This window comes from Macrobrachium nipponense, chromosome 1 (assembly GCF_015104395.2).
Source record: "Macrobrachium nipponense isolate FS-2020 chromosome 1, ASM1510439v2, whole genome shotgun sequence".
NCBI lineage: Eukaryota > Metazoa > Arthropoda > Malacostraca > Decapoda > Palaemonidae > Macrobrachium > Macrobrachium nipponense.
Genome location: NC_087200.1, coordinates 143,743,621 through 143,769,192, shown reverse-complemented (window position 1 = coordinate 143,769,192; position 25,572 = coordinate 143,743,621). Strand labels below are relative to the sequence as shown.

Sequence of the window (25,572 nt, the reverse complement as noted above, 5' to 3'; positions counted from 1 at the left end):
CATCATCATCTCAGCAGTGTGATGTATATTTACTCGAAAAAGAAATCCAAGCAATCCGAGTAATAGAAAGAACAACGTTTAAGGAAGCACGAGAGAAAGCCAAAGCAAAGACTGTAAGACCTGGTCTAAGTTTTGCTTCTGTAGTAGCAAAACTTAGAAACCAAAAGAAAGAGACAAATAAAAACAACCAAGTTAAGAGCACAAAAGGAAAATCAAAATAAAGAATCAGTTAAAAAGACGATAACATGAAATCATCCGAGTCAACTGATGATGAGAATGTAAAGACAAGGTTCACTAGAACCAACAAGAAAGACACAAGTATGGAACTGAATAAAATTGAAGTGTCAGTAGAGACACACCCTCCACCATCTGCCTCATTGGAGGCAAGGCCAGTGGTTGCTGGTCTGGTGCCAGCTTCTGTTGGTGCCAATTCCTCTTTGGAGGACAAACCAGCAGATGCTGGTCCCCCGGTGCCAGTCCTCACTGGTACTTCTGCCTCATTAGAGGCAGAGCTGGCTACTGCCAGCAGTACAAACACTCTCGAGGTGGTCTCTTTAGAGAACACCTCTGCTTTCTCCACCTCGACAGAGATGGAGAGTAAAGAAACTAAAAAACCCTTCAGTGTCAAGGACACTGAAGGAAAAGATGTTGGCACTATGAAGGCAACTCCACCCATGAGGCCAACAAAGCCTTCCATTAAAATGCCTCCCCTAGTAGAAAAAAAGAAATCTCCCAGTCTTGTCAAAAGGAACCACAATGGTTGGTCCTAAACATGAAGTAAATTCACTTCCATTATTCAGTGGAACTGTCAGGGACTGCGAGCGAAGTATGAGGAAGTGAAGCTTTTGATCTATGAGCACTCTCCTGTAGGGTATGTTTGCAGGAGACTATGCTAGGTGAATATCCCACCCCTTGTCCTAGGGAATATGTTCACTATAGAACTAAATTTGATCTAGAAGTGGGAAATCATGTGGATCCCTCATCTACATCCGTCGAGACACTCCACACTACGAAGTGAAACTAAATACTCACTTCAAGCTGTGGCTGTAAGAATTAATTTAAGAAGGAATACATTTATGTTCCCTTTACATTCCACCCAATAGCCATGTGTCCCAAGAGAACTTAATATACTTAATGCAGCAACTACCAGAGCCATTTCTTCTACTTGGGTGACTTCAATAGTAGACATCCATTGTGGGGAGATGTAACATCAAATCAAAAAGGGAATATGAGGCATCTATAATAGAAAATGAAGATATAGGTCTTCTTAATACTGGAGAACCTACCCATTACCCACATTCAGACAGGCACTGTCTCCTGCATCGACCTCTCAATATGTAGCTCCAACTGCAGTGTTGACTTTAGTTGGAGAACAAGTGATGACTGGCATACCAGTGACCATTCTCCAATTGTGATCGACACCAATGATGGTCCACCTATCCCGAGATCGCCACGAGGTGCTTAGAGAAAGCAAATTGGAGAAAATTCAAAGACTTGAGTGAGTTGGAAGGGGATGCAAAAGATCTCCCAAGTGTAGATGATGCCATTGATCTACTCAATGGAACATTGCATACTGCAGGTCTACACTCAATTCCTCGAACTAAGGACTATTCAGGAGACGGCCAGTACCGTGGTGGTCAGAATTAAGACCTAAGGCTGTTACACCGAGCTACAAGGTCATCCATTGACCAGGTGCCGTTAGACATCGCACCTTGGACAATGTCATAATTTACAAACAGTGTAGGGCACGATTTCGAAAAGCTATGAAAGCTGCCAGAAGACAAGCATGGGCCAAATATGTATCCTCTATTAACAGCAGAACACCAGTCTGTAGCATTTGGAAGAAAATAAGAAAAATTCAGGGTAAATTTTACACCCAATCCTCCTCCAGTACTTAAAGTGAATAATACTCATGTCACTGATGCCACAGAAGTTAGTAATACATTTTCAGAAACACTTCGCTCGAGTCTCTGAGAAATCAGATAGTTCCCCAGGACATAATTTCAGAATGATGGAAGAACAACAGGTACTTGACTTTTCAGCAAAGAAAGCTGAATCATATAATATGCCTTTTTCTGAAAGGGAGTTTGACTCTGCTTTATCTAGGAGCAAGAACACTGCCCCGGTGGTCCAGATGATTCCTTATGAAATGTTTAAACACATTTCGAAGAACACAAAACTTTTTATAATAAGTATTATCAATAGAATATGGGATGAAAGCAGCTACCCTACCATATGGGAATTAAGCTACCATGATTACCGTTCCTTAAGCCTGGAAAAGATCCCCTGTGTGCAGCAAGTTACCGCCCCATTGCTTTAACTTGCTGTTTGTGTAAATTGGATGGAAAAAATGGTAAATGTAAGACTGATGTGGTATCTAGAGCACAACAATATTCTAACCACCACCTTCTCAGTGTGGTTTTCGAAAAATGCACTCTACCCTGGACATCTTACTGCAACTTGAAACCTCTGTCTGTGAAGCCTTTGCCTCCAAACAACATCATGTGACAGTGTTTTTTGATATAGAAAAGGCATATGACACTGCTTGGAGACATGGGATTCTGAAGACTATGCATAATAGTGGTCTACGAGGTAAATTACCTTTATTTTGTGAAATCCTTTTTTACATCGTATGGTATTTTTAAAGTTAAAGTTGGCAGTACTTTATCAGAGAAAAGGTGTCAAGAAGAAGGGTGTTCCCCAGGGCAGTGTTCTCAGTGTAACACTTTTTGCTCTAGCCATAAACAGTGTTGCAGCTGTCATTCCAAGAGAGGTTTTAAAGACACTGTTTGTGGATGATTTGTCAATATCCTTTGCTGCCACCCGGATGACTGTAGCAGAAAGAAAGCTACAATTAACAAATAAATTAAAATAGTACAAGTTGGGCTGAGAAACAGGGTTTTAAAATCTCTGTAAGCAAGACTACTGCCGTCCACTTCTGTCGGATCAGGGGAGTGCATCCTGATCCAGACCTCTATTGTATGGCCGTAGAATCCCATGTGTAGAACAATCGCCAAACTTTCTTAGGCCCTAGTTTTTTGACAGATAGATTGACTTGGGATCCCCCATATCAAACATATAAAAGCAAAGAGCCTAGAAGCTCTACACATCTTGAAGGTGCTTTCTCACACCAGTTGGGGAGCTGATAGAAATCTTTTACTAAGGCTTCATAAATCTTTAATCTTGTCAAAGCTGTCATATGGTTGGTGAAATATATTCTTCAGCTTCCTCATCTAACTTAAAAAACTTTTAGATTCGGTACATCATTCACTATCGTATAGCCACAGGAGCTTTCCGTTCGTCACCAATATCTAGTTTGCTAGTTGATGCAGGAGAGATGCCTCTTGAACTCTATCGCCAGTCATCATTACTTCGGTACTGGTTTAGAGCGCAAAGACTCCCCAAATCTTCAGGCATTTGCTGTGGCAAATAGAAATATTTTTAATGGTTTTTATGAAAGTCATCCAAGGTTATCCATTCCTTTTAGCTATAGAATAAAACAAATTTTAGAGGATACAAATATTAAAAAATATCCCATTATTCCCTTTGTGTATCCCAGTACTCCTGTCTGGAGGTTACCGGATGTGAAATTCTGCAGGTACTTCAATGGAGCAAAGAGAAATAAATCTGATGAGGAATAAGGGCAATATTTTTAGAGCATGTATCAGAGCATATAGATACATGTTTATATTTACTGATGGCTCCAAGTCCAATGCCGGCGTTGGATATGGAGTTTTTTTAGCCAATCTTTAACCGAAGAGGTGCACTTCCTTCTATTGCCTCAAACTTTACAGCTGAATTGTATGGCATCCTAGTAGCACTGGAACATATTGTAACACTCCCAGTGTGTAGCTACACAATATTTTTGTGACTCCAAAAGTGCCTTACAGTCCCTGGAAGTCTTTAATACTGATCATCCCTTGGTGTTGAAGATCTTGCAGTGGATCTTCTTGCACCAAAATAGAGGCAGCATTGTTTCATTTTGTTGGGTTCCTGCCCATTTGAACGTATCGGGAAACGAAGAGGCAGACAAGCTAACCAAATCAGCAGCGCAACTTTAGTACCGAGAAAATGCCCTGTTCCATATCGTGATACATTCTTTGATATATGGAAATCTATCCAGTATTTATGGGCACTTCAGTGGGACAGAGTAGGCCCCAACAAAATGAAAGAAATTACTAGACAGAACACACCCTTGGAAATATGACCTAATACCAAGGGAAGTGGGAGGTTTGTATTGTGTAGATTACGTATTGGCCATACACGTTTAACTCACGGCTATCTGATGGATGGGGAGAATGAGCCATTCTGTGATGATTGCTTAGTTCCACTGACTGTTAGGCATTTGCTGTTGAGTGTCCCAGTCTAGTGGAACTTAGGAATCGTTTTTTAGCTTATAGTAGTGAAGCAGGTGGTAATTATAGCATGCCAAAACTGTTGGGAGAAAGCATGTGTGTTAATAACGTTTTCTCTTTTATCAAAGAAGCTGGTCTTCTCAAATATATCTGACAGCTGTGCTGTCTTAGTATATACTTTTTTCCCTTTTGGTTTTGTTTTATATTTTATTCAGATTAATTAACAATTCTTTTTATTAGAATTTTATTTGATCAGAATTTTATTCTGATTTTTATCAGATTTTTTTTTTTAAATCAAATTTATATGTATCTCTTTTAAAGATAAAATTCATAATATATTAAACAAGATTTTAAATAACGTTAAAAGATCACTACTTAGCATTCGGCGTCGGTGACCCTGGTAGTTGTGACGCCAGAAAACCTACAATCAATCAATCAATCTGGTATATTTAGTATCTATTTATACCTAGGAAAATGTGTTTTGCTATTAAGGAACAGTTTCCACCGGCCGACACAGGTCGAACCCAGAAATTTGAATTTAGGCTCCCGTCGAGTAGAAACTCTTAGCAATATAATTACTGGATAAATATATACAAAATCTAATTTTATTATAAAATATGTTATTTTTCTTCCCCCAAATGCCTGAATATTCCAACCCATTCACCCGAATTTTAGGAGATTCCCAAATCTAGGGGTGCCAGTTGCCTCCCCTCCCATGCCTATGAGGGCATCTGTGTACATATTAAACAGGTATGGAAGAGAATGCCCCCTTGCCGAAGTCTGTTTAAGGAGCTGAAGGTTTATGACAATATGTTAACCTATTTGTCAGAGTTGTTGTGTGGAGAACCAGCAATATGAAATGCCAGTTAAATATACATGTGCTCCTTTTTTGTCCAGCTACAGGAAGAGTTTCTGTCAGGTGCTTTTCTCACATCTACAAAACAGGAAAATTGGAGAGACTGATGATAGGTAATAGTTCAGCAATTCTTTCAGGATGTTGAATGTAGATGCTGGTGTCGGTTGATGCTTGTGAGCAGTGTGTAGCTAGGGGAGACGTCCCGCTAGAAGAACCAACTCAAGTATCTTCGACGCAATTGTAGTAATTGCAATCGGGCAATAATTGCCTGGGTCAGCTGCATCCTTTAGCTTGTATTTGATTAATGCTATCAAGTGAACTAGGAGTAGGGGGTCTGGAAGAAACTGGTGAATTTATGCATACATTGAATAGAGCAACTATCAAGATGTAAATTATTGGGTGGGCAGAATTTGAAAGCTTCTGCAGGAAGACCATTGCAGCCGGATGATTAATTACTATGAGGTAGTTGTTCATGGCATTGCTGATGTTTTACCTGGCATAAGACAGTTGGTGAAATGAAATTGAATGTTATCAGTAAGGAGGTTATCTACATCCCTTCAGTAGCCTTTATCATTTATTTAATTCAGTATGTACAATGCAGAAGTGATTGCCCCATATTCTTGTGATAGCCTCGTCACCAACGGCTTCTCCTACTTTCTGTGATAGCTTTTCAGTTTTTGGATGTAAGGATTGAATGTCTTTCCAAAGACGAGGATTATCTCCGAATTCTAATTTTATAGACGTTGCATCAGCTTTTAGTTGCTTTTCATTTATTCTGAAGTGCTTAGGAGCAAGGTTGAACCGTGCTCTCGCATGTCTCATTAGTAATGCAAAATGTCCTTCCCTTGGGCTACCACAGTAAAAACATTTCTCATGAATTTTAATGAAGTCATTCCAGCCAGGTATACTATTATGGCAGTTGCCTTGACAAAATCTAAAGGTAGCCTGAAGCAAGCATTGCAGAAATTATGTTTTGAATAGATTTGAACTATTGACAGCAACCTGTTTTTCTGTGGTTACCCTGAAGGTTAATCAAAAACTTTTCAGAACTGGGGAGAGATGCCCAGTTGTTTCTCAGATAACAAAACACACTAGGACATAGGAAGTGAGAGCGAAACAGTTCCTCACTGAAGACTGAAATTACCTTTTTGTTTTTTCTGGGCATTGAATGTTTGGTATTTATGCAGAAGCACGAATAGGTTAAAGAAAAAGATGATTTTGCCCTGAAACTGTTTGAAATACTACAGTGAAATGGTGTCAGCATTTCTACTCTATATAGTATATCCTAACCAGCAAATAACCTAACCCTTAAGTGTCTTTTTAAGGGCAAAAATGCAGATGTAAGTACATTTATATATAGTATATTTAAAAGTAGGTAAAAAAATTCAGTGATGTGTTAATACGACTGTAGGATATTGTATTAGTTCTGTTACTGTTTTTAGGCAAATATAAGTTGTTTTTGACAGTATAATGTACATGATATCATTCTAGTTTTATTTACCCCAGATGGAATTTCACCATTTGTAAATCTTTGCTACCTTGGAGAGAATTGGGACCATGAACTTCATATTTTTTCAAGATGTTATTGGGTCCCTAACTGACCCAATTGGTTTCAATTTAGGAGATATTGCTTTTTTTGTCATCTCTATTCTAAGTACTGTAAATTAGCAAGATAAGTACATATTGTTTTTTCTGAGAATGATGTAAACGTTTACATTATTGCACTAAAATTCAAATAATTTATAATGAAAAAACTTTTTTTATACAGAAGCACACAGTCGAGGTGACATTATCGTATTCTATGGCCATTACCCAATAAGTACAATAGTGTCCTCAACTGATTTAACGAAACTCTTGTCTACTGGGGCAGCATATGTATGTGGACATCTCCACACTGGTTTTGGTACAGTTGATCCTATGTGGACAAGACATCCAAATGGATTAATGGAGCTGGAACTCTCAGACTGGGCACATACCCACAGGTTAGTGTAAAATATGAATGTAGTTTGTTTTACACCACAAACCCAGTACCTATAATTAGCCCAATTTTGTGGTAAAAATGGTTACACATCAATCTTCTTCCTATATCTGCAAAACTGTACTGTATACTGCTTGTAAGAAAGGACTTGGGCTGCTAAACCTCTGATGACCAGAGTCATTTGACTAAGGACTCAAGATGCTCCATATCAAAAGACTGGTAACCTCACTTCTAAGGATTAAAGCTACCCCCTTTAAAAGATCCAAGCTGTCCTTGTTTAGGGTCTTAAGCCGCTCAGTTTTCCAAGGATCCAAGCCACTCTTCTTCACATGATACAGTTGAATCGGACTTCACATGTTTTAGTTACTACACCCGTTTATTGAACCAATGTATTTCAAGTCCAGCCCTCCTTGACTCATCATGAATTCTTTTCAGCCTTCCTTGACACTTACTCCTCCTTGAATTCTTTTAATTTCAGAAGATTCCATTCATTCAGAGGAAATGGATGATATAGCTTCATTCAGGACTTCCTGTGTCCATTTAAATCCTTCATTTTCAAGCTTCTTTAGCAGTGACCTGAACGTTGCAAACCTCCCACAACATGCCCAAGAGGAAATGTTCTCTTTCCTCTGAGATCAGCAAATTCCTTACCACCCAGGGTAGGCAAGTTCCTACTGAGCTAGGGCCTAAGATTAAAACTCCTGCAACCTCTGTAAAGAAGTCCTGATTCAACTCCTATATGGCCAATGTTTGTATGATGGAGATGTTCAACTCTCCAGATGGGCCATTACTGAGCATTTTGAGGTATCTGATTGAGCTTGCAACCTTTGCTGTAATTTGAGAGGTGTTAGAAGCTGTAAAGCTATCTTCATTGAGGGATGGGTCAGAAAAGCCTAATTAACCCTTAACCGCCGAAGGCGTATATTAAAAATCGTCTTCCGTGTGCCGAGGCGGTTCTCGGGATGAGCACGGAAGCGAAAAAAATATTTTTCAAAAAATCACAGCGCGCTTAGTTTTCAAGATTAAGAGTTCATTTTTGGCTCCTTTTTTTGTCATTGCCTGAAGTTTAATATGCAACCATCAGAAAATGAAAAAAATGATTATTATCATATATAAATAATGCAATATATGATAGCGCGAAAACAAAATTTCATATATAATTGTATTCAAATCGCGCTATGTGCAAAACGTTAAAGGTAACGAGTTAATTTTTTTTCGTTATAATGTAAACTAAATTGCGATCATTTTGGTATATAAAACATTGTAAAATGATAAAAGCAACACAGAGAAAATATTAATCACAAAATAATGTATGAATTCGTAACGAGCGGACATAAACAAATATTTTTTCAAAAATTCACCATAAATCTAAATATTGTCCTAGAGACTTCCAATTTCTTTCAAAATGAAGACAAATGATTGACTATTGCTATACTGAAAGAGTATTAGCTTACAATCGCAGTTTTGACCATATCTGACGAGTTAAAGTTGACCGAATGTCGAATTTTTTAATATTTTTTTTATATGCAATTATTTCGGAAATTAGAAAGCTACAACCTACAAATATTTTTCGTTTTATTCTACATAAAATTGCACATTTTCATATATAAAACTCTATGAAATGCCTAATATGAAACAGAAAATATTCCGAGAATGCGACGTACGCATTTCGGAGATTTGTGGCGGAGAATCCGTGCGCGGAAGGAAGGACAGTTTTTTTTTTTTTTTTTTTTTTTTTTTTTTTTAATTCACCATAAATCTAAATATTGTGCTATAGACTTCGAATTTGTTTCAAGATGAAGATAAATGACTGAATATGACTGTAAGAGTTTTAGCTTACAATTGCGTTTTTTGACTATTTCGTAGAGTCAAAGTTGACCGAACGTGGTTTTTTTTTCTATTTATCGTGATTTATATGCAAATATTTCAAAATGAGAAAAACTACAACCTTCAATTATTTATTGTTGTATTCTAAATGAAATTGCGCACATTTTCATATATAAAACTTTATGTAACGGCTAATTTAAAATGGTGCAAACATTACCACAATCGCACGTATGATTTTTTCGGAGGAGTTACCGCGCGGACGTAAAGAAAATGTTATTTTTTTCATAAATTCACCATAAATCAAAAAATTGTGCTAGAGACTTCCAATTTGTTGCAAAATTAAGGTAAATGATTGAATATTACTAAAATATAGGTTTTAGCTTACAATTACGTTTTTCGACCATTTCGGTAGTCAAAGTTGACCAAAGGTTGAAAATTTGTCACTTATCATTTTTTATATGAAAATATTTCAAAACTGATAAAAGATAGAACCATGGGTTGTTTTTAATTGTATTGTGCATGAAATTGCGCACATTTTCATATATAAAACTTTATGTAACTGCTAATTTTAAAATGGTGAAAACATTACCACAATCGGCGTGTTAAATGATTTTTTTTTCGGTAAGAGTTACTTACTTACTCGGACGTAAGGAAAGTTTTTTTCATAAATTCACCATAAATCGAAATATTGTGTTAGAGACTTCCAATTTGTTGCAAAATTAAGGTAAATGATTGAATATTACTAAAATATAAGAGTTTTAGCTTACAATTGCGTTTTTTGTTAGGGGGGGCCATTTCGTTAGAGTCAAAGTTGACCGAGGTTGAAATTTTTGCACTTATCGTTGTTTATATGAAAATATCTCAAAACTGATAAAAGCTACAATCATGAGTATTTATTTGTTGTATTCTACATAAAAATGCGCACATTTCATATGTAATACTCCATGTAACGGCTAATTTAAAATGGTACAAAAATTATGTCAAAGTGACAAAATAATTTCCGAGATGTGTCACAGATACTTTTTAGTGCGGCGAGAAATAAATTCGCGCTTGCGCGCCTGCGTAACAATTATAAACAAAACAACACCTTGATCCGTGAACTCCCAGCATCCCCAAGGCGCGTGATTCAAGAGTTTTTGGCTGGTAGGCGTATAAGTATTTTTTCGCGAATTTTTAAAAAACTTTTGTGTGTCGATGTAAAATACGTCCAGTCGGCACCTGAGAGACAAAAAATGTCGGCGTAAAATACGTCCACTCGGCGTTTAAGGGTTAAGACAAAGAACCCTTAACTTTTGTTTGACAACCTTTTCATTGAGGCAATGTTTGACATTTTGTCAGTTAGCAGTTATAGAGAATAATGATGTGGGACTGATCTCAGTATATAAATCTTTTGGTTCTGGTATGACAGCTCTTAATAGATAACATGTTTTCCTTGTCATTGTATTGACTTTTCATTTATATTCTAATGGCAAATGGCAACATTTGATTTCCAACATACAGGATAATCTCAGGACAAGGGCTAGACCTGTAACCATCAAAATGCCATGAAGGGAGAGGGTTTCTCTTGATAATGAAGCAGTACTGGGACTTTTATTTGGAAATGCCAATGATAGTAGTAGACTTGAACTATCAGATAGTTTTGATAGTAACAGAAATGAATAAGGGAATGTATATTTCATATCATAGCTATAGACAAACCCACCTAAGATCATTTTTTTACTTCAAGTTTTATCAGATGATCATGAATCAGAGGAAGCAGATTTGCCAAGCACCAGAGTTGGTGTGAGTAAACAATGAAAACATTATAAATTTGCAAGTGGAGACCAGTGAAGCTTTAGTTTGTAAAAAATTGGGGCTCTGAAACTTCTTATTGAAGTTGATGCAAACAAAAGGTTTTGATGCAGGAAAAGGCTACCTTATTTTTGGTAGTCACTGTTGAATCCTCAAGGAGTTACCCTCCATGGTGTGCCAATGCTCTCCATGGTGACTAGACTAATGACAAAGAGGTATCTTTTAGCCTGGTCTTGTAGCTGGGTATTGTGTCATAATGATTAACACTATAAAACTTGATAGAGTATAGTGGATTCAAAGACAATAGGGCATTTTTTTTCATCTTCAGCAGGCAGAGCCCAGTTTTTCCCACATCAAAATATGGATGAAGCAACTAATGCACATGCGAGTAGGCTGGTTGAAAGACAATGAACCATAAGTTTCTGTTAATCAACATAGGTTTGATCCCCTTTGCCCAATTCCATGCCTTTTCATCAAGGAGCGGGAGGGATTTGAGTACTCAAGAGCGACTACCAAAAATAAGTTTTTCCTACGTCAGAAACCTATTTTTAGATAGCATCGTTGCTTGTTTTCATCTTCAAGGAGCTCTATAAAGAAATTGACAGGTGACAAAAGGCTTAAGCCCTCAAAATTTGAATCCCAATAACCCAGAGAGAAAACTAACATTTGTGGTCCGAGGTCAAGCCTCAAGTTTTGGTAACAAAAAGCAAGGAACTAAACAAGAACTTACATTTTGAAGGTGAAGTTCTGTAATGGCTTGCTTAAGTTTGCTGAGTATGTTACAGTCTTGTCACACCTTCCCCAGTAATAGTCAGCATACCCACCTGTTAGGAAGACCCTGGTTTTCCGCTGTTGTACCTATTGGTCCAGACTAACCACTACCACCTACTGATACATAGTGAAGTTGAATTTGGTCAAGGTCATGGCAGTACATAATGTTTTAAGAATACTGTCTCTGATGACCACCCTGTACATTTGGAGACCTCTTCAGAAGAGACATTTCTGAAGACCAGCAACATACTTACTTTCCTAATATCATACGACCTACGAAACAAGTGTGGGTTTGCCTTTTAAATATGGACACTAAAATTATTCTTATCCTTTGTAGAGAGAGTGGTTTATTTGTTCTAGGGTGTAGGAAAATTGGACCTTTTGGGATGTTTGCTGTGACCTCTAGGTAAACCTTAAGTGCTTGAACTAAGCATAATGTTTTGTCTGCTAGATTGAGTTTTCTTATAAGAAAGGAGATCCTCATTTTTGGCCAGGAATGGTGGGCCAGGGACAATAAAATAATTGATTATCATCAATTTGTTTGTAATATGTCTTCAAAAAATACGAAGAGAGCCTGGTTCACCAATATGGGCTCCTGAGGCTAATTCAATCAGGAAGATTGTAGCATGTAAGTTGCAGTTGTATTGGATCCACTGAATTGACAGTTAAATAAAAGTCTAAGTACCTTTTTCAGGGACCAAGTAATTCGAAGTGTTTTGGGAGCAGGTCTTTGTAGACAAAACAACCACAGAGGGAAGGGAAGTAACAACTTCCATGCTGGATTCAATCCCGAATCCATGAAGCAAGGGTTCCATCAATGCTGCCTTGTATGCTGTGGTTGTTGTAACTGTCAGATGTTTGTCTTAAAAAAGTTATACAAGAAAATTTAATTGTTTGTATAGCATCTCAACTAGGCTCTTAGTTTGGATGTAATCTAACCATAACTTCCATACAGACTGGTATTGCCAGATAGATGATGTCCGTAATTTTTGCACAAGGTATTAGCGATGTTAGGTGAGTAGTTTTCACTGTAGATAATATTTTAAAAAAATCCATACATGGGGGTCTTGGCTTAGCACAGAGGATGTGAAATGGCTTTCCTGCATCTTTCTGGGACAGAACAGCAGACAATAATGGAATTGATTTTTCTGCCCATTGTTTGAAGTAATAGGAACCAGTGCCAGTTTGGCCAATTTGGGGCTATTAAGTAAGCTGTTCCTTTAAAGGTTGGGAGTTTCTTCAAAACCTTCGAAATCTGGTACAATGGAGGTAAAAGATATAGAGTAGTATCTTCCACTTGTTTCATTCTTGTAGGAAGGCATCTCATGACTGTCCAGTTGGCTATTGCTCGAAAAGAGTGGTTGTCCAACATCCACTCTGTTGAGGCTGTTGTTTTTCTTGTTAGAGAGACTGCTATTACATTGAGAGAACTTGTGAGGTGAATTGCAGACAGGTCCCCTTCTTTATTTGTGACATCAGAAGGATGGCTAGCATTATCATATTGAAAGGAGGTGAGCATTAAGCCCAGGTTTTCTTTGATGCAGGGCATTGCAGTTGTATTGTCTAGAACCAACAGAATATGTCATTTCTGGAGGTTTTAAGTTTTTGAAAGACAAAAAGACAGCCTTCAGCTCCAGGAAATTGATATGACAATTTTTCAGAGTAGTTGGCCACCTCCCTGCCGCCTGACGATCCTCCCAGTGTCCTCCCCAACCTGTCAAGGCATTTTTGTGTATTGTCACTCCTACAGATGGAGGAGTTAGAGTGACCTGTTTTGCCAGAAATTCCTACCGGATCCAAGGCCGAAGTATCTCCCCAACTTTCTGATTCTTTTGGTGAGATCAGTCTCACATCTTTTTTCTTGTGTGCGATGGCCAAAATTTGTCTACATTTTTCAATTGGAGCTGTTACTGATACAAACTGCAGCAGACCCATTATACGTTCTAAATACTACTGTCTGGAAACTCTGGGCTGTGCCAGGAATCTTTTGAGGTTTCTCCTTATTCTGTTCTGAGCTTTGGTGTGGAGGGACAACAAAGCCCTGAAGAGTATCCTAATGCAAGTCCCAGACACTGAAAGCATCTGCAGGGCGTGAGGTGGGATTTTTTTCCAATTTATTATAAATCCTTTTGACTGGAGTCTGTTAACCACTTCTCTTAGGTTTTCCATGCACTTTTTTGTTGTGGACCCCAGATTTACCAGTCGTCTGGGTAAGCTATTAGTTGTATTTCTTCTTTTCTGAGTTCCCTGACAACTACTGTTAGTGACCCAGGGTTGTTTGATTTAAATCAGGTTGACTTTATTCATTGATTTAAATCAAGATTTAAATCAAAAGATTTTTTTAAACAAAAGATTTTTTTGTCACATTATTAAATCATACTGAGGTTTGTCTGCTCTTTCCAATGGCCTCTTCAGAATTTTCGTATCTAAAAAACTCTGAGCTATATGGAAATATGTCAGTAAAAATAGCCTAATCATTATTTATAATACAGTGGTACCTTGACATATGAAAGTCCCAGCTTACGAAAAATTCAAGTTACGAAAGCAAATACGAAGATTTTTTTGGCTCTGCATACGAAAATAGTTCAGGTTAGGAAAGGTTGTTGCTGTAAAGTCCCGAGATTCGCCCGGACCACCAATAACAATTTTAAAACTCCCACGCCGCCAACTGAGTAGACTCGCCACCATCCTCCTGCTCTCCCATTGATTACTGATGCTGGTCACTGCCATAAGATCCTGCTCTCCTATTGGTCAGCATCTCTCCCATCGTGCTCTACATAAAGGCGTCCTTCGCCCCACCCCTGCTTCGCACCAGCGTTTTATGTATTCATGCAGAATTTGTTCGTTCACATATACGATTTCGTTTATTAACGTAAATTCGTGTTAGTGATTTTGTTTTGTACTACTTTATCGTGTTGTGTGAGAACTTTAGTACATATACTACATAAACTTAATTACATACAGTATATGTAGTCATGGGTCCCAAGAAAGTTGCTGAAATTCATGGAAAGAAGAGGATGCTTTCTATGGAGACGAAGATGGAGATAATTAAAAAATATGAAGCTGGCATGCGGTTGAGTGTAATTGCTAAGGAATACAGTGGGCCCCCTGTATTCGCGTTCTCCAGATTCGCGGACTCACTGATTCGCGGATTTTTATCTGGACCATATCTACCCATTATTTGCGGTGAATTCGCCTATTCGCGGGATTTTCTGACAATAAATAATCACTAATTAGTGTATTTTGATGTTATTTTCATGCCTAAATACATTTTTATGATACAAAAATAATTTACCAATTTAAAATATTAATATGAGTCAATACTGTATTAGTAAGTTTAATAAGATTACATGATATCACATAATAACTAATAATTCTCTCTCTCTCTCCTTTACAGGGATGTATGCTTTTTGTGTGATAAATGATTTACTAATTTTTTATATTACCCTTAAAACGCCGAATGGACATATTAAAACGCCGAGTCAAAATCTCCCCCGATTTCCGAATGGACGTACCATACGTCGGCTCAAAAACAAAAAAGTTTTTTTTTAAATTCGCGGAAAAAATACTTATACGCCTACCAGCCGAAAACTTTTGAATCACGCGCCTTGGGGGATGCTGGGAGTTCACGGATCAAGGCATTGTTTTGTTTACAATTGTTACGCAGGCGCGCAAGCGCGAATTTCTTTCTTATCGCACTAAAAAGTATCAGTGACACATCTCAAAAATTATTTTGTCACTTTGACATAATTTTTGTACCGTTTTAAATTATCCGTTACATGAAGTATTATATATGAAAATGCACAATTTCATTTAGAATACAACAAAAAAATACTCATGATTGTAACTTTATCTGTTTTGAAATATTTCCATATAAATAACGATAAGTGCAAAAATTTCAACCTTCGGATCAACTTTGACTCTACCGAAAATGTCGAAAAAACGCAATGTTAAGCTAAAACGCTTACATTGTAGTAATATTCAACTATTTACCTTAATTTGGCAACAAATTGGAAGTCTCTAGCACAATATTTCGATTTATGGTGAATTTATGAAAAAACTTTTTCCTTACGTCCGCGCGGTAACTCTTCTGAAAAAAAATCATACATGCGATTGTGGTAATGTTTGCACCATTTTAAAATTAGCCGTTACGTAAAGTTTTATATATGGAAATGTGCGCAATTTCATGCACAATACAACTAAAACAACCCATGGTTGTAGCTTTTATTCAGTTTTGAAATATTTTCATATAAAAAATGATGTGACAAATTTTCAACCTTTGGTCAATTTTGACTCTACCGAAATGGTCGAAAAACGCAATTGTAAGCTAAAACTCTTATATTTTAGTAATATTCAATCATTTACCTTCATTTTGCAACAAATTGGAAGTCTCTAGCACAATATTTTTGATTTATGGTGAATTTACGAAAAAAAAAATCACATTTTCCTTACGTCCGCGGCGGTAACTCTTCCGAAAAAATCATACGTGCGATTGTGGTAATGTTTGCACCATTTTAAATTAGCCGTTACATAAGTTTTTATATATGAAAGTGTGCGCAATTTCATGTAGAATACAACGAAAAATAATTGAAGGTTGTAGCTTTTCTCATTTCGAAATATTTGCATATAAATCACGATAAATAGAAAAAAAACCACGTTCGGTCAACTTTGACGCTAACCCGAAATGGTTCGAAAAACGCGAATTGTAAGCTTAAACCTCTTATATTTTAGGTAATATTCAATCATTTACCTTCATTTTGCAACAAATTGGAAGTCTCTAGCACAGTATTTTGATTTATGGTGAATTTATGAAAAAAACTTTCCTTCCCTCCGCGCGCGGATTCTCCGCCATAAATCTCCGATTGCGTACATCGAATTCTCGGAAATTTGCTCCCTTTCATATTAGGCATTTCATAGAGTTTTTATATATGAAAATGTGCGCAATTTCATATAAAATAAAAGGAAAAATATTTGAAGGTTGTAGCTTTTCTCATTTTCGAAATATTTGTATATAAATCACGATAAATACCTGACCACTTTCGGTCAACTTTTGACTCTACCGAAATGGTCGAAAAACGCAATTGTAAGCTAAAACTCTTACAGTATCGTATTATTTAATCATTTGTATTCATTTTGAAACAAATTGGAAGTCTCTAGAACAATATTTAGATTTACGGTGAATTTTTTGAAAAAAACATTTTTTACGTCCGCGCATTACGAATTCGTACATCATTTTGTGATAATATTTTTCCGGTGTTGCTTTTATTGTTTTTACGATGTATTATTATCAAATGATCTTGCAATTTAGTGTAAGGAATACAAATACAACGAAAAAAAAGAAACTCGTTAGCTTTTACCGTTTTTTTTGGTTTTTTTTGCACAGCTTGATTTTAATACAATTATGATTTTTTTTTGCTACCATATATTGCATTATTTATCATATGATAATGATATTATTTTTCATTTCTGATGATTGCATACTAAACTTCAGCCAATGACAAAAAAAGGAGCAAAAATGAACTCTTAATCTTCAAAACTAAGCGTGCTGTGATTTTATGAAAAATTATTTTTTCCGCTTCCGCGCTCACTCAAAACCGGCTCCGGCATTCGGGGGAGTTTTTGATTTTTACCGCTTCGGCGTTTAAGGGTTAATATTAATGTAAAGAGCAAACACTTCAAGAAAGAAAATACTACATTGAATTAGTATGATCTTAGTTTGTAAACTTTAAAAATTATGTAAGAATGAAGGAAATCCCAGTCTTCACGCATCTTTCTTTCGAATTCCAGGTCTCTCTCTCTCTCTCTCTCTCTCTCGTCTCTCTCCTCTCCCTTTCTCTCACTCTCTCTCTTCTCTCTCTCTCTCTCTCTACTGAGATGGGACGATTTTTATGGTACACTTTGTATATGTTTATTAATATTTTCATATGATAATAGTAATATATAATAACTAATAATAATAATAACTGTAATTACAAAAATCATATGTGAAAGTATTTTACAAATACTACGAAAATCTCTCTCTCTCTCTCTCTCTCTCTCTCTCTCTCTCTCTCTCTCTCTCTCTCTCTCTCTCTCTCTCTCTCTCTTACAGAGATGTATGTTTTTTGGATGATCAATGATTTACTGATTTTCAAATATCAATATTAATGTAAACAGCAATAATATCAATTCATTAAAGAAAATACTAAAGTGAATTAGCAAGATTTTAGTTTATAAATAAAAAAATTATGTAAGAATGAAAGAAAATGCATTTTACCTGGCATCTTTCTCTTTGAACTCCACGTAGCAAGCTGAGTTGGCTGGGATCCAACAACTGTTGCCCTCTCTTGGTCACGTAAATTCTCTCTCTCTCTCTCTCTCTCTCTCTTTAACTGAGATGAGAATTTCTATGGCACATATGTATGTTTTATTGATATTTTCAAATAATAATAATAATAGTAATATACTAATCATTTCAAAATTCATATGTGATAGTATTTTATAGAAGTTCAATAATATATCCATTCCATTTCAGTCTTTTAAATAAGGATAAACCCCCCATCTCTCTCTCTCTCTCTCTCTCATCTCATCTTCCTCTCTTCTCCTTCTCTCCTCTCTCTCTCTCTCTCTCTCTCTCTCTCTCTCTCTCTCTCTCTCTCTCTCTCTCTCTTACCACACGAGATAGTATGTCTTAGTGGTAACTCTCGCCCTCTGTTTTGGCTGGAAATGTATGTATAAGTGTATCTTTAAGGACATTACTACATTTTATGGTAAAATAATAATATACAGCACTAGTTTACAAATAATATTAAGTTTAATGAGATTAAACAGTAACAATAATATCTCTCTCTCTCTCTCTCTCTCTCTCTCTCTCTCTCTCTCTCTCTCTCTCTCTCTCTCTCTTACGTATGTTTATTTGTTTTGTAGTGTAAAATAAATGATTTACCTTATAACTAATTTTCAAATATTAATAAGATTATTTTAAAAATAGTGATTCCCAGTCTTTTATCCACGTGGAGGAAGGTGGGGGGGCGGAGGAGTAAATGACAGTTTATTGGCGGAGGGGGAAGGAGTCGGAGTTTAGGAGTTATTCTCTCTCTCTCTCTCTCTCTCTCTCTCTCTCTCTCTCTCTCTCTCTCTCTCTCTCTCATTATTATTCTCTCTGTCTCAGAAATAATTCATAATTTCACTCTTGATGGTCAGATATATGATGTTGCCATTCACTCATCTCTCTCTCTTTCTCTCTCTGTTATTGGCTGTAGGTATATATTTTTAATGGTAAAATGTTTAAGATGACTTTGAAATGTTATTAATAATATAACCTCAAAGATTAATACAGTAATAGGTTAGTAATTTTGGGTATATTTGAAGTAGGATGTTATTAAAGGTATACATTTGGTATCTGAACTTTCAAGATGGGCAGTTATAAGCATTTTTAGTGGTGGTTCTAACTATTCGCGGGTTTTAACTATTCACGGGGGTGTCTGGTACACATCCCCCGCGAATACGGGGGGAACACTGTACGGCCGAAATCCATCGACGATAGGCACCATCCTTAAGCAGAAGGAAGCCATCAAAGCAGCTACACCTTCCAAGGGCATGACTATTTTGTCCAACAAGAGGAGCCACGTGCACGACAAGATGGAGAGGCTGCTTCTTGTCTGGATAAAAGACAAAGAAATCACTGGCGATATGATAACCGAGCCGGCAATCTGCCACAAGGCCAGCGCTATTTTCGGCGATTTGATTGCCCAGGACAAAGACGACGGAGGAGAAAGGACATCAACGCCAACCCTAGACTTCAAGGCTTCTCATGGGTGGTTTGAAAAATTCCGGAAATGGATTGGCATTTATTTGGTGGTGTGGCATGGGGGAGCGGCCAGCTCGGACACGAAAGCGGCCGAAGGCCTTCGATTAAGACGTTCAACGAATTGATGGCGATCAAGGAAGGCTACAGTTCTCAGCCAAGTCTTCAACTGTGATGAGACTGGCCTTTTTTGGAAAAAATGCCTCTTCGGACGTACATCACGGAGGAAGAGAAGAAGCTACCAGGGCATAAGCCTATGAAAGAAAGGCTTATGCTCGCACTTTGTTCCAACACCAGTGGGGATTGCAAGGTGAAGCCCCTACTTGTCTATCATTCGTAGACTCCTCGAGCCTTCAAGGGAAAATCTGTGTTTTGGCCCGACAGTGAAGAAATTCTTGGAAGAGAAGCGCCTCCCTCTGAAATGTCTGCTGTTGTTGGCCAATGCCCCTGCTCACCCTCCTGGCCTCGAGGAAGATATCCTAGTGGAGTATTCTTTCATCAAGGTTCTTTATCTTCCACCTAACACCACCCCTCTCCTCCAGCCCATGGACCAGCAAGTGATATCAAACTTCAAGAAGCTGTATATGAAACATCTTTTCAAGAGATGTTTCGACATCACCGATACCACCAACCTCACCTTGCGTGAATTTTGGAAGGAGCATTTCAATATCGTGATATGCATCCGACTCATCGATCAAGCTTGGCAGGAGGTTTTGAGGTGAACCTTGAATTCTTCGTGGGGAGGAAACTCTGGCCTGATGCCGTATCCACCCGCGACTTCGAGGGATTCAACCATGGGCGAAGCTGGTGCAGATTCAGAAACAGTTAATGACCCTGAAACCGTTTCACAACCATATCTTGATGAGATCGTTGCACTCGGCAAGTCCATGGGGCTGGACGAGGACGACATCAATGACCTTCTCAAGGAGCACCAAGAGGAGCTTACGACGGATGACCTGAAGGAGTTGGAGGCCATGCAACATAACGTCGTTCAAGAATAGTTTTCTAGCAGTGGCGAAGAGGAGGAGGACCGACCCTATGACAACGGCAGAAAATTAAGGATGCTCTAGCTGCTTTTCATAAGGTTCAATCATTTGTAGAAAAGAGACACCCCGAAAAGGCTTACACAGGTCATATGCTTGCGCAGTTCGATGACGTTTGCCTGAGTCGTTTCAGGAACATTGTCAAAAGCAGGCAGAAGCAATCTTCCTTGGATAGTTATTTTTTAAAGAGGCCTTTTGTAGGAGTAAGTAAACAGGAAGATCCAATTAATACTACAAAAAAACAGAAAGTTGAAAGTGGTGAAGAAATTGAAATTTTGTAAAAAAAAAAAAAAAAATAAATAAATAAAGAAAAAAATAAATAAATAAAAAACAAAATAAAAAAAATAATTTAAAAAAATTTTACAAATTTTTGTTTTTTGTAAAGTTAAGTGTTAAGGTTTTGTGCCATTTGTTAATGTGTTTCATAAAGTTTAGTCTTAATGTTTCCTGACATTTTTTAATGTGTTTCGTAAAGTTAAGTGTACGTACAAGGTTTCTGCCGTTTGTCCTCCTCCTCCTCTGTCGCCATTTTCGGAGATAGCCTCACTCGAAAGGTAAGGTTCTACATTTTATTACATACGTACGTATGTACGTACAGTATTCTTGTATACCTTGTACACTATACACTTTATTTACAGGTACTATGTAATACATATTAGTAGTACGTATTAAGTTAGGTATTGAATGGTCCAAATTGTTGTATTTCATTGTTTATAGGTCAATTTAGCTTTATCATAAAATTTACTGGGGTGTTCTTGTAGGGCTTAGAACGAATTAGGCAATTTACATGTAAAATGTGGTTCAAGATACGAAAAGCTCAGGTTACGAAGGCAGCCTCAGAACGGATTAAATTTCGTATCCTAACCCGGTACGTACCATGGAATTATCACTATAACCAATTGTTGTAAATTTTATTTAAATAGCCATCCTAATAGTTTTGTCTGCTCTTTCCAATGGTGTCTTCAGAATTTTTGCACCTATTTAAATCATATTAAAAAAGAAAAAGTAAAAAAAACAAAAATTAAACAAAATCTGATAAAGAAGATGTGATTCAAATAAATATAATTTAAATGAAAAATAGAATTGAAAAAGTGAACTTCACTGCCCCAGCAGCTGTACATTTATCCCTTTATACTTGATCTAGATAGTCACAGCCAATGGCTGAACGCTTCAGTGATAGATAGGATGCCTTATCTCCATCTCTGATACACTATACAATTATACATGCATTGCTGAAAAATATTAACTAATCTGAAAAAAATTAGATTCAAATAATAAAATATAATTTTAGAAATCTATTTAAATCAAAATAAATCCAATTTAGATTTTAAAAATCCAATATTTTATATTTTTTAAAAATAGACAAAAAATCAAGAACCCTGAGTCTGTTACTAATTTTGTAAAAATTCTTGGGGCGATGTTTACCCCAAAAGGCATCACTTTGAGCCTGTACATATCTATCCAGAAACCCTAGTAAGGGGCGGAAGGGAGCGGCAAAAGGGACATTCCAGGTTAATATAAGGTACTGCCTAGTCCTGGTTTAGGTGTTTTAGTAATACAGGGGACTATATAAAGGGAAAAATCTGTAGCCTGTTTATGAAATAGTAGGGTCCTTGGTGTAAAACTAGTCAATTGCCTAGGACCGTAAAATAGTATGTGTTAAATTGGTTTAGTTTAGTACCTAATCCAGGTTATTTAAATCACCTTTTGGATATTTAAGCCAAGGTTATAGGCAACAGAAAAATCTTCTATACTAGTCTAAATTATTCTCACTGAATCTGCTAGGCTAGCATCTCATGTAGGCTGCCTCCTAGGCCATTGTTGACATCATTATCTGAAAGGATTATAAAAATTAATAATAAATTGCAAAACTTCTAGGCAAAATGACAAATTCTTAAAATTTTGCACTTTTCACAAATAACAAACACGAGACTATTAGAAAGCACCAACCATGTGCTTGCAAAACAAGGCTGATTGTCAGCTTTCATACCAGAATTAAACACTTTCTCCACAGTTTAAACTAACAATTTTTTTACTGAGAGTTTAAAATAAGCACTTAACTTTCAAGTTTAGATGTTTCCATGATGAAAAAATATTGAATCGATAAGATCTTTACTGAAGAGAACTGGCTTGAAGTCTTCACTCTGCAATGACTGGCAGACTTTATTGTCTTTTAACCCTCTTACGCCGACTGGACATATTTTACGTCGACATTTTTTGTCTCCCGTGTGCCGACTGGACGTATTTTATGTCGACTTACAAAAGTTTTTTTTTAAATTCCCGGGAAAATACTTATAGGCCTACCAGCCTAAAACTTTTGAATCACGCGCCTTGGGGGATGCTGGGAGTTCACGGATCAAGGTGTTGTTTTGTTTACAATCGTTACGCAGGCGCACAAGCAGCGAATTTCCTTCTTGCCACACTAAAAAGTACTGCGGGGGACACCATCTCGGAAATTATTTCGTCACTTTGACATAATTTTTGTACCATTGTAAATTAGCTGTTACATGAAGTATATATATGAAAATGTGCGCATTTTTATGTAGAATACAACAATAAAATACTCATGATTGTAGCTTTTATCAGTTTTGAGATATTTTCATATTAAAATAACGATAATTGCCAAAATTTCAACCTTCGGTCAACTTTGACTCTTACCGAAATGGTTGAAAAAACGCAATTGTAAAGCTATAACTCTTATATTTTAGTAATATTCAATCATTTACCTTAATTTTGCAACTAATTGGAAGTCTCTAGCACAATATTTAAATTTATGGTGAATTTATTAAAAAACTTTTTTCCTTCCGCGCGGTAACTCTCCGAAAAAAATCATACATGCGATTATGGTAATGTTTGCACCATTTTAAAATTAGCCGTTATATAAAGTTTTATATATGGAAATGTGCGCAATTTCATGCACAATACAACTAAAAACAACCCATGGTTGTAGCTTTTATCAGTTTTTAGATATTTTCATATAAATAACGATAATTGCCAAAATTTCAACCTTCGGTCAACTTTGACTCTACCGAAATGGTCGAAAAACGCAATTGTAAGCTAAAACGCTTATATTCTAGTAATATTCAAGCATTTACCTTCATTTTGCAACAAATTGGAAGTCTCTAGCACAATATTTTGATTTATGGTGAATTTATGAAAAAAAATAAAATAAAAATTTTCTTTACGTCCGCGCGGTAACTCTTCCGAAAAAATCATACATGCGATTGTGGTAATGTTTGCACCATTTTAAATTAGCCGTTACATAAAAGTTTTATAGATGAAAATGTGCGCAATTTCATGTAGAATACAACTAAAAATAATTGAAGGTTGAGGCTTTTCTCATTTTTGAAATATTTGCATATAAATCACGATAAATAGAAAAAAAAAACCACGTTCGGGTCAACTTTGACTCTACCGAAATGGTCGAAAAACGCAATTGTAAGCTAAAACTCTTACAGTCTAGTAATATTCAGTCATTTATCTTCATCTTGAAACAAATTCGAAGTCTCTAGCAAAATAGTTAGCAATTTATGGTGATTTAAAAAAAATCTTTCCTTCCCTCCGTGCGCGGATTCCTCCGCCACAAATCTCCGAAATGCCTACATACCATTCTCGGAATATTTGCTCTGTTTCATATTAGGCATTTCCTAGAGTTTTATATATGAAAATGTGCGCAATTTTATGTAGAATAAAACAAAAAAATATTTGAAGGTTGTAGCTTTTCTTATTTCCGAAATAATTGCATATAAAAACATATATAAAAAAATTCGACATTCGGTCAACTTTAACTCGTCAGATATGGTCGAAAACTGCAATTGTAAGCTAATACTCTTACAGTATAGTAATATTCAATCATTTGTCTTCATTTTGAAAGAAATTGGAAGTCTCTAGGACAATATTAAGATTTATGGTGAATTTTTGAAAAAAATATTTGTTTACGTCCGCGCGTTACGAATTCATGCATTATTTTGTGATAATATTTTCTCTGTGTCGCTTTTATCGTTTGACAATGTGTTATATACCAAAATAATCACAATTTAGTGTACATTACAACAAAATAAAAGTAACTTGTTACCTTTAACTGTTTTTTGCGCACAGCGCGATTTGAATACTTAATATAATGAAATTTCGTTTTTGTTTCGCTATCATATATCGCATTCTTTTATTTATATGATAATGATACTTTTTTTCATTTCTGATGCTTGCATACTAAACTTCAGCCAATGAAAAAAAAGGAGCCAAAATGAACTCTTAATCTTGAAAACTAAGAGCGCTGTGATTTTTTGAAAAAATTATTTTTTCCGCTTCCGCGCTCACTCTGAAACACCTCCGGCACATGGGAGACAATTTTTTTTTTACCGCTTCGGCGTAAGAGGGTTAACTGGCCTGGTCACAAACAAGATGGGCAGTGTGCATGCTCATTAGCCATATCTTTCCTTCTTATTATCTTTTATCACGTATTATAGAGTTTATCATTGTGACACCACGTATTATAGCGTTTATCATTACAACACAATACCAGCTACAAAACCAGGCTAAAAGATATTTCTTTGATATTAGTCTAGTCACCATGGAGAGCACTGGTACACTATGGAAGGTAACTCCTTGAGGACGATAACAAGCGACTGCCCCATGAAAAATGTCCATTTTCTACAGAGTGCCAAGAGTTTTGTTTATTTTTTCCCATTAAGTCTTTCCAGATGAAATTTTTGTCCAAGATTCTGCATTCCAGGTTTATGAAGATTTCAAATTGAATGACAAAAATGGCATTACATACTTTATTCCATGCTTTGAAAGGTATCATACTGACATGAATCACTCATAAAAGCCACAAAATTCAGTATGTATGTATTTGAATAATTGCCTTTACCTTCATATTTCAGTACTTTGTTGCTCTACTATAATAAAACATCATGACATAATAACCCTTAAACGCTGACTGGACGTATTTTACATTGACATTTTTTGTCTCTCGGGTGCCGACTAGACGTATTTTACGTCGACATACAAAAGTTTTTCTTTAAATTCGCGGAAAAATACTTATAGGCCTACCAGCCGAAAACTTTTGAATCACGCGCCTTGGGGGATGCTGGGAGTTCACGGATCGAGGTGTTGTTTTGGTTAGAAGCGTGACCCAAGTGCGCATGTGCGAAATGCTTTCTTCT

At 36.6% G+C, this 25,572-nt stretch overlaps 2 protein-coding genes across 2 annotated transcripts in view; one reads left to right on the top strand and one right to left on the bottom strand.

The window, feature by feature from the left end:
- LOC135218962 (transmembrane protein 62-like) overlaps window positions 1-25,572 on the bottom strand; it is a 608,314-nt gene that overhangs the window by 132,097 nt on the left and 450,645 nt on the right.
- LOC135220055 (transmembrane protein 62-like) overlaps window positions 246-25,572 on the top strand; it is a 99,026-nt gene continuing 73,699 nt past the window's right edge. The window contains exons 1-3 of the mRNA XM_064257385.1: window positions 246-423; window positions 589-759; window positions 6,980-7,193. Of these exons, the coding sequence (XP_064113455.1) occupies window positions 246-423; window positions 589-759; window positions 6,980-7,193 (563 nt within the window). The remainder of the gene's footprint in view (window positions 424-588; window positions 760-6,979; window positions 7,194-25,572) is intronic.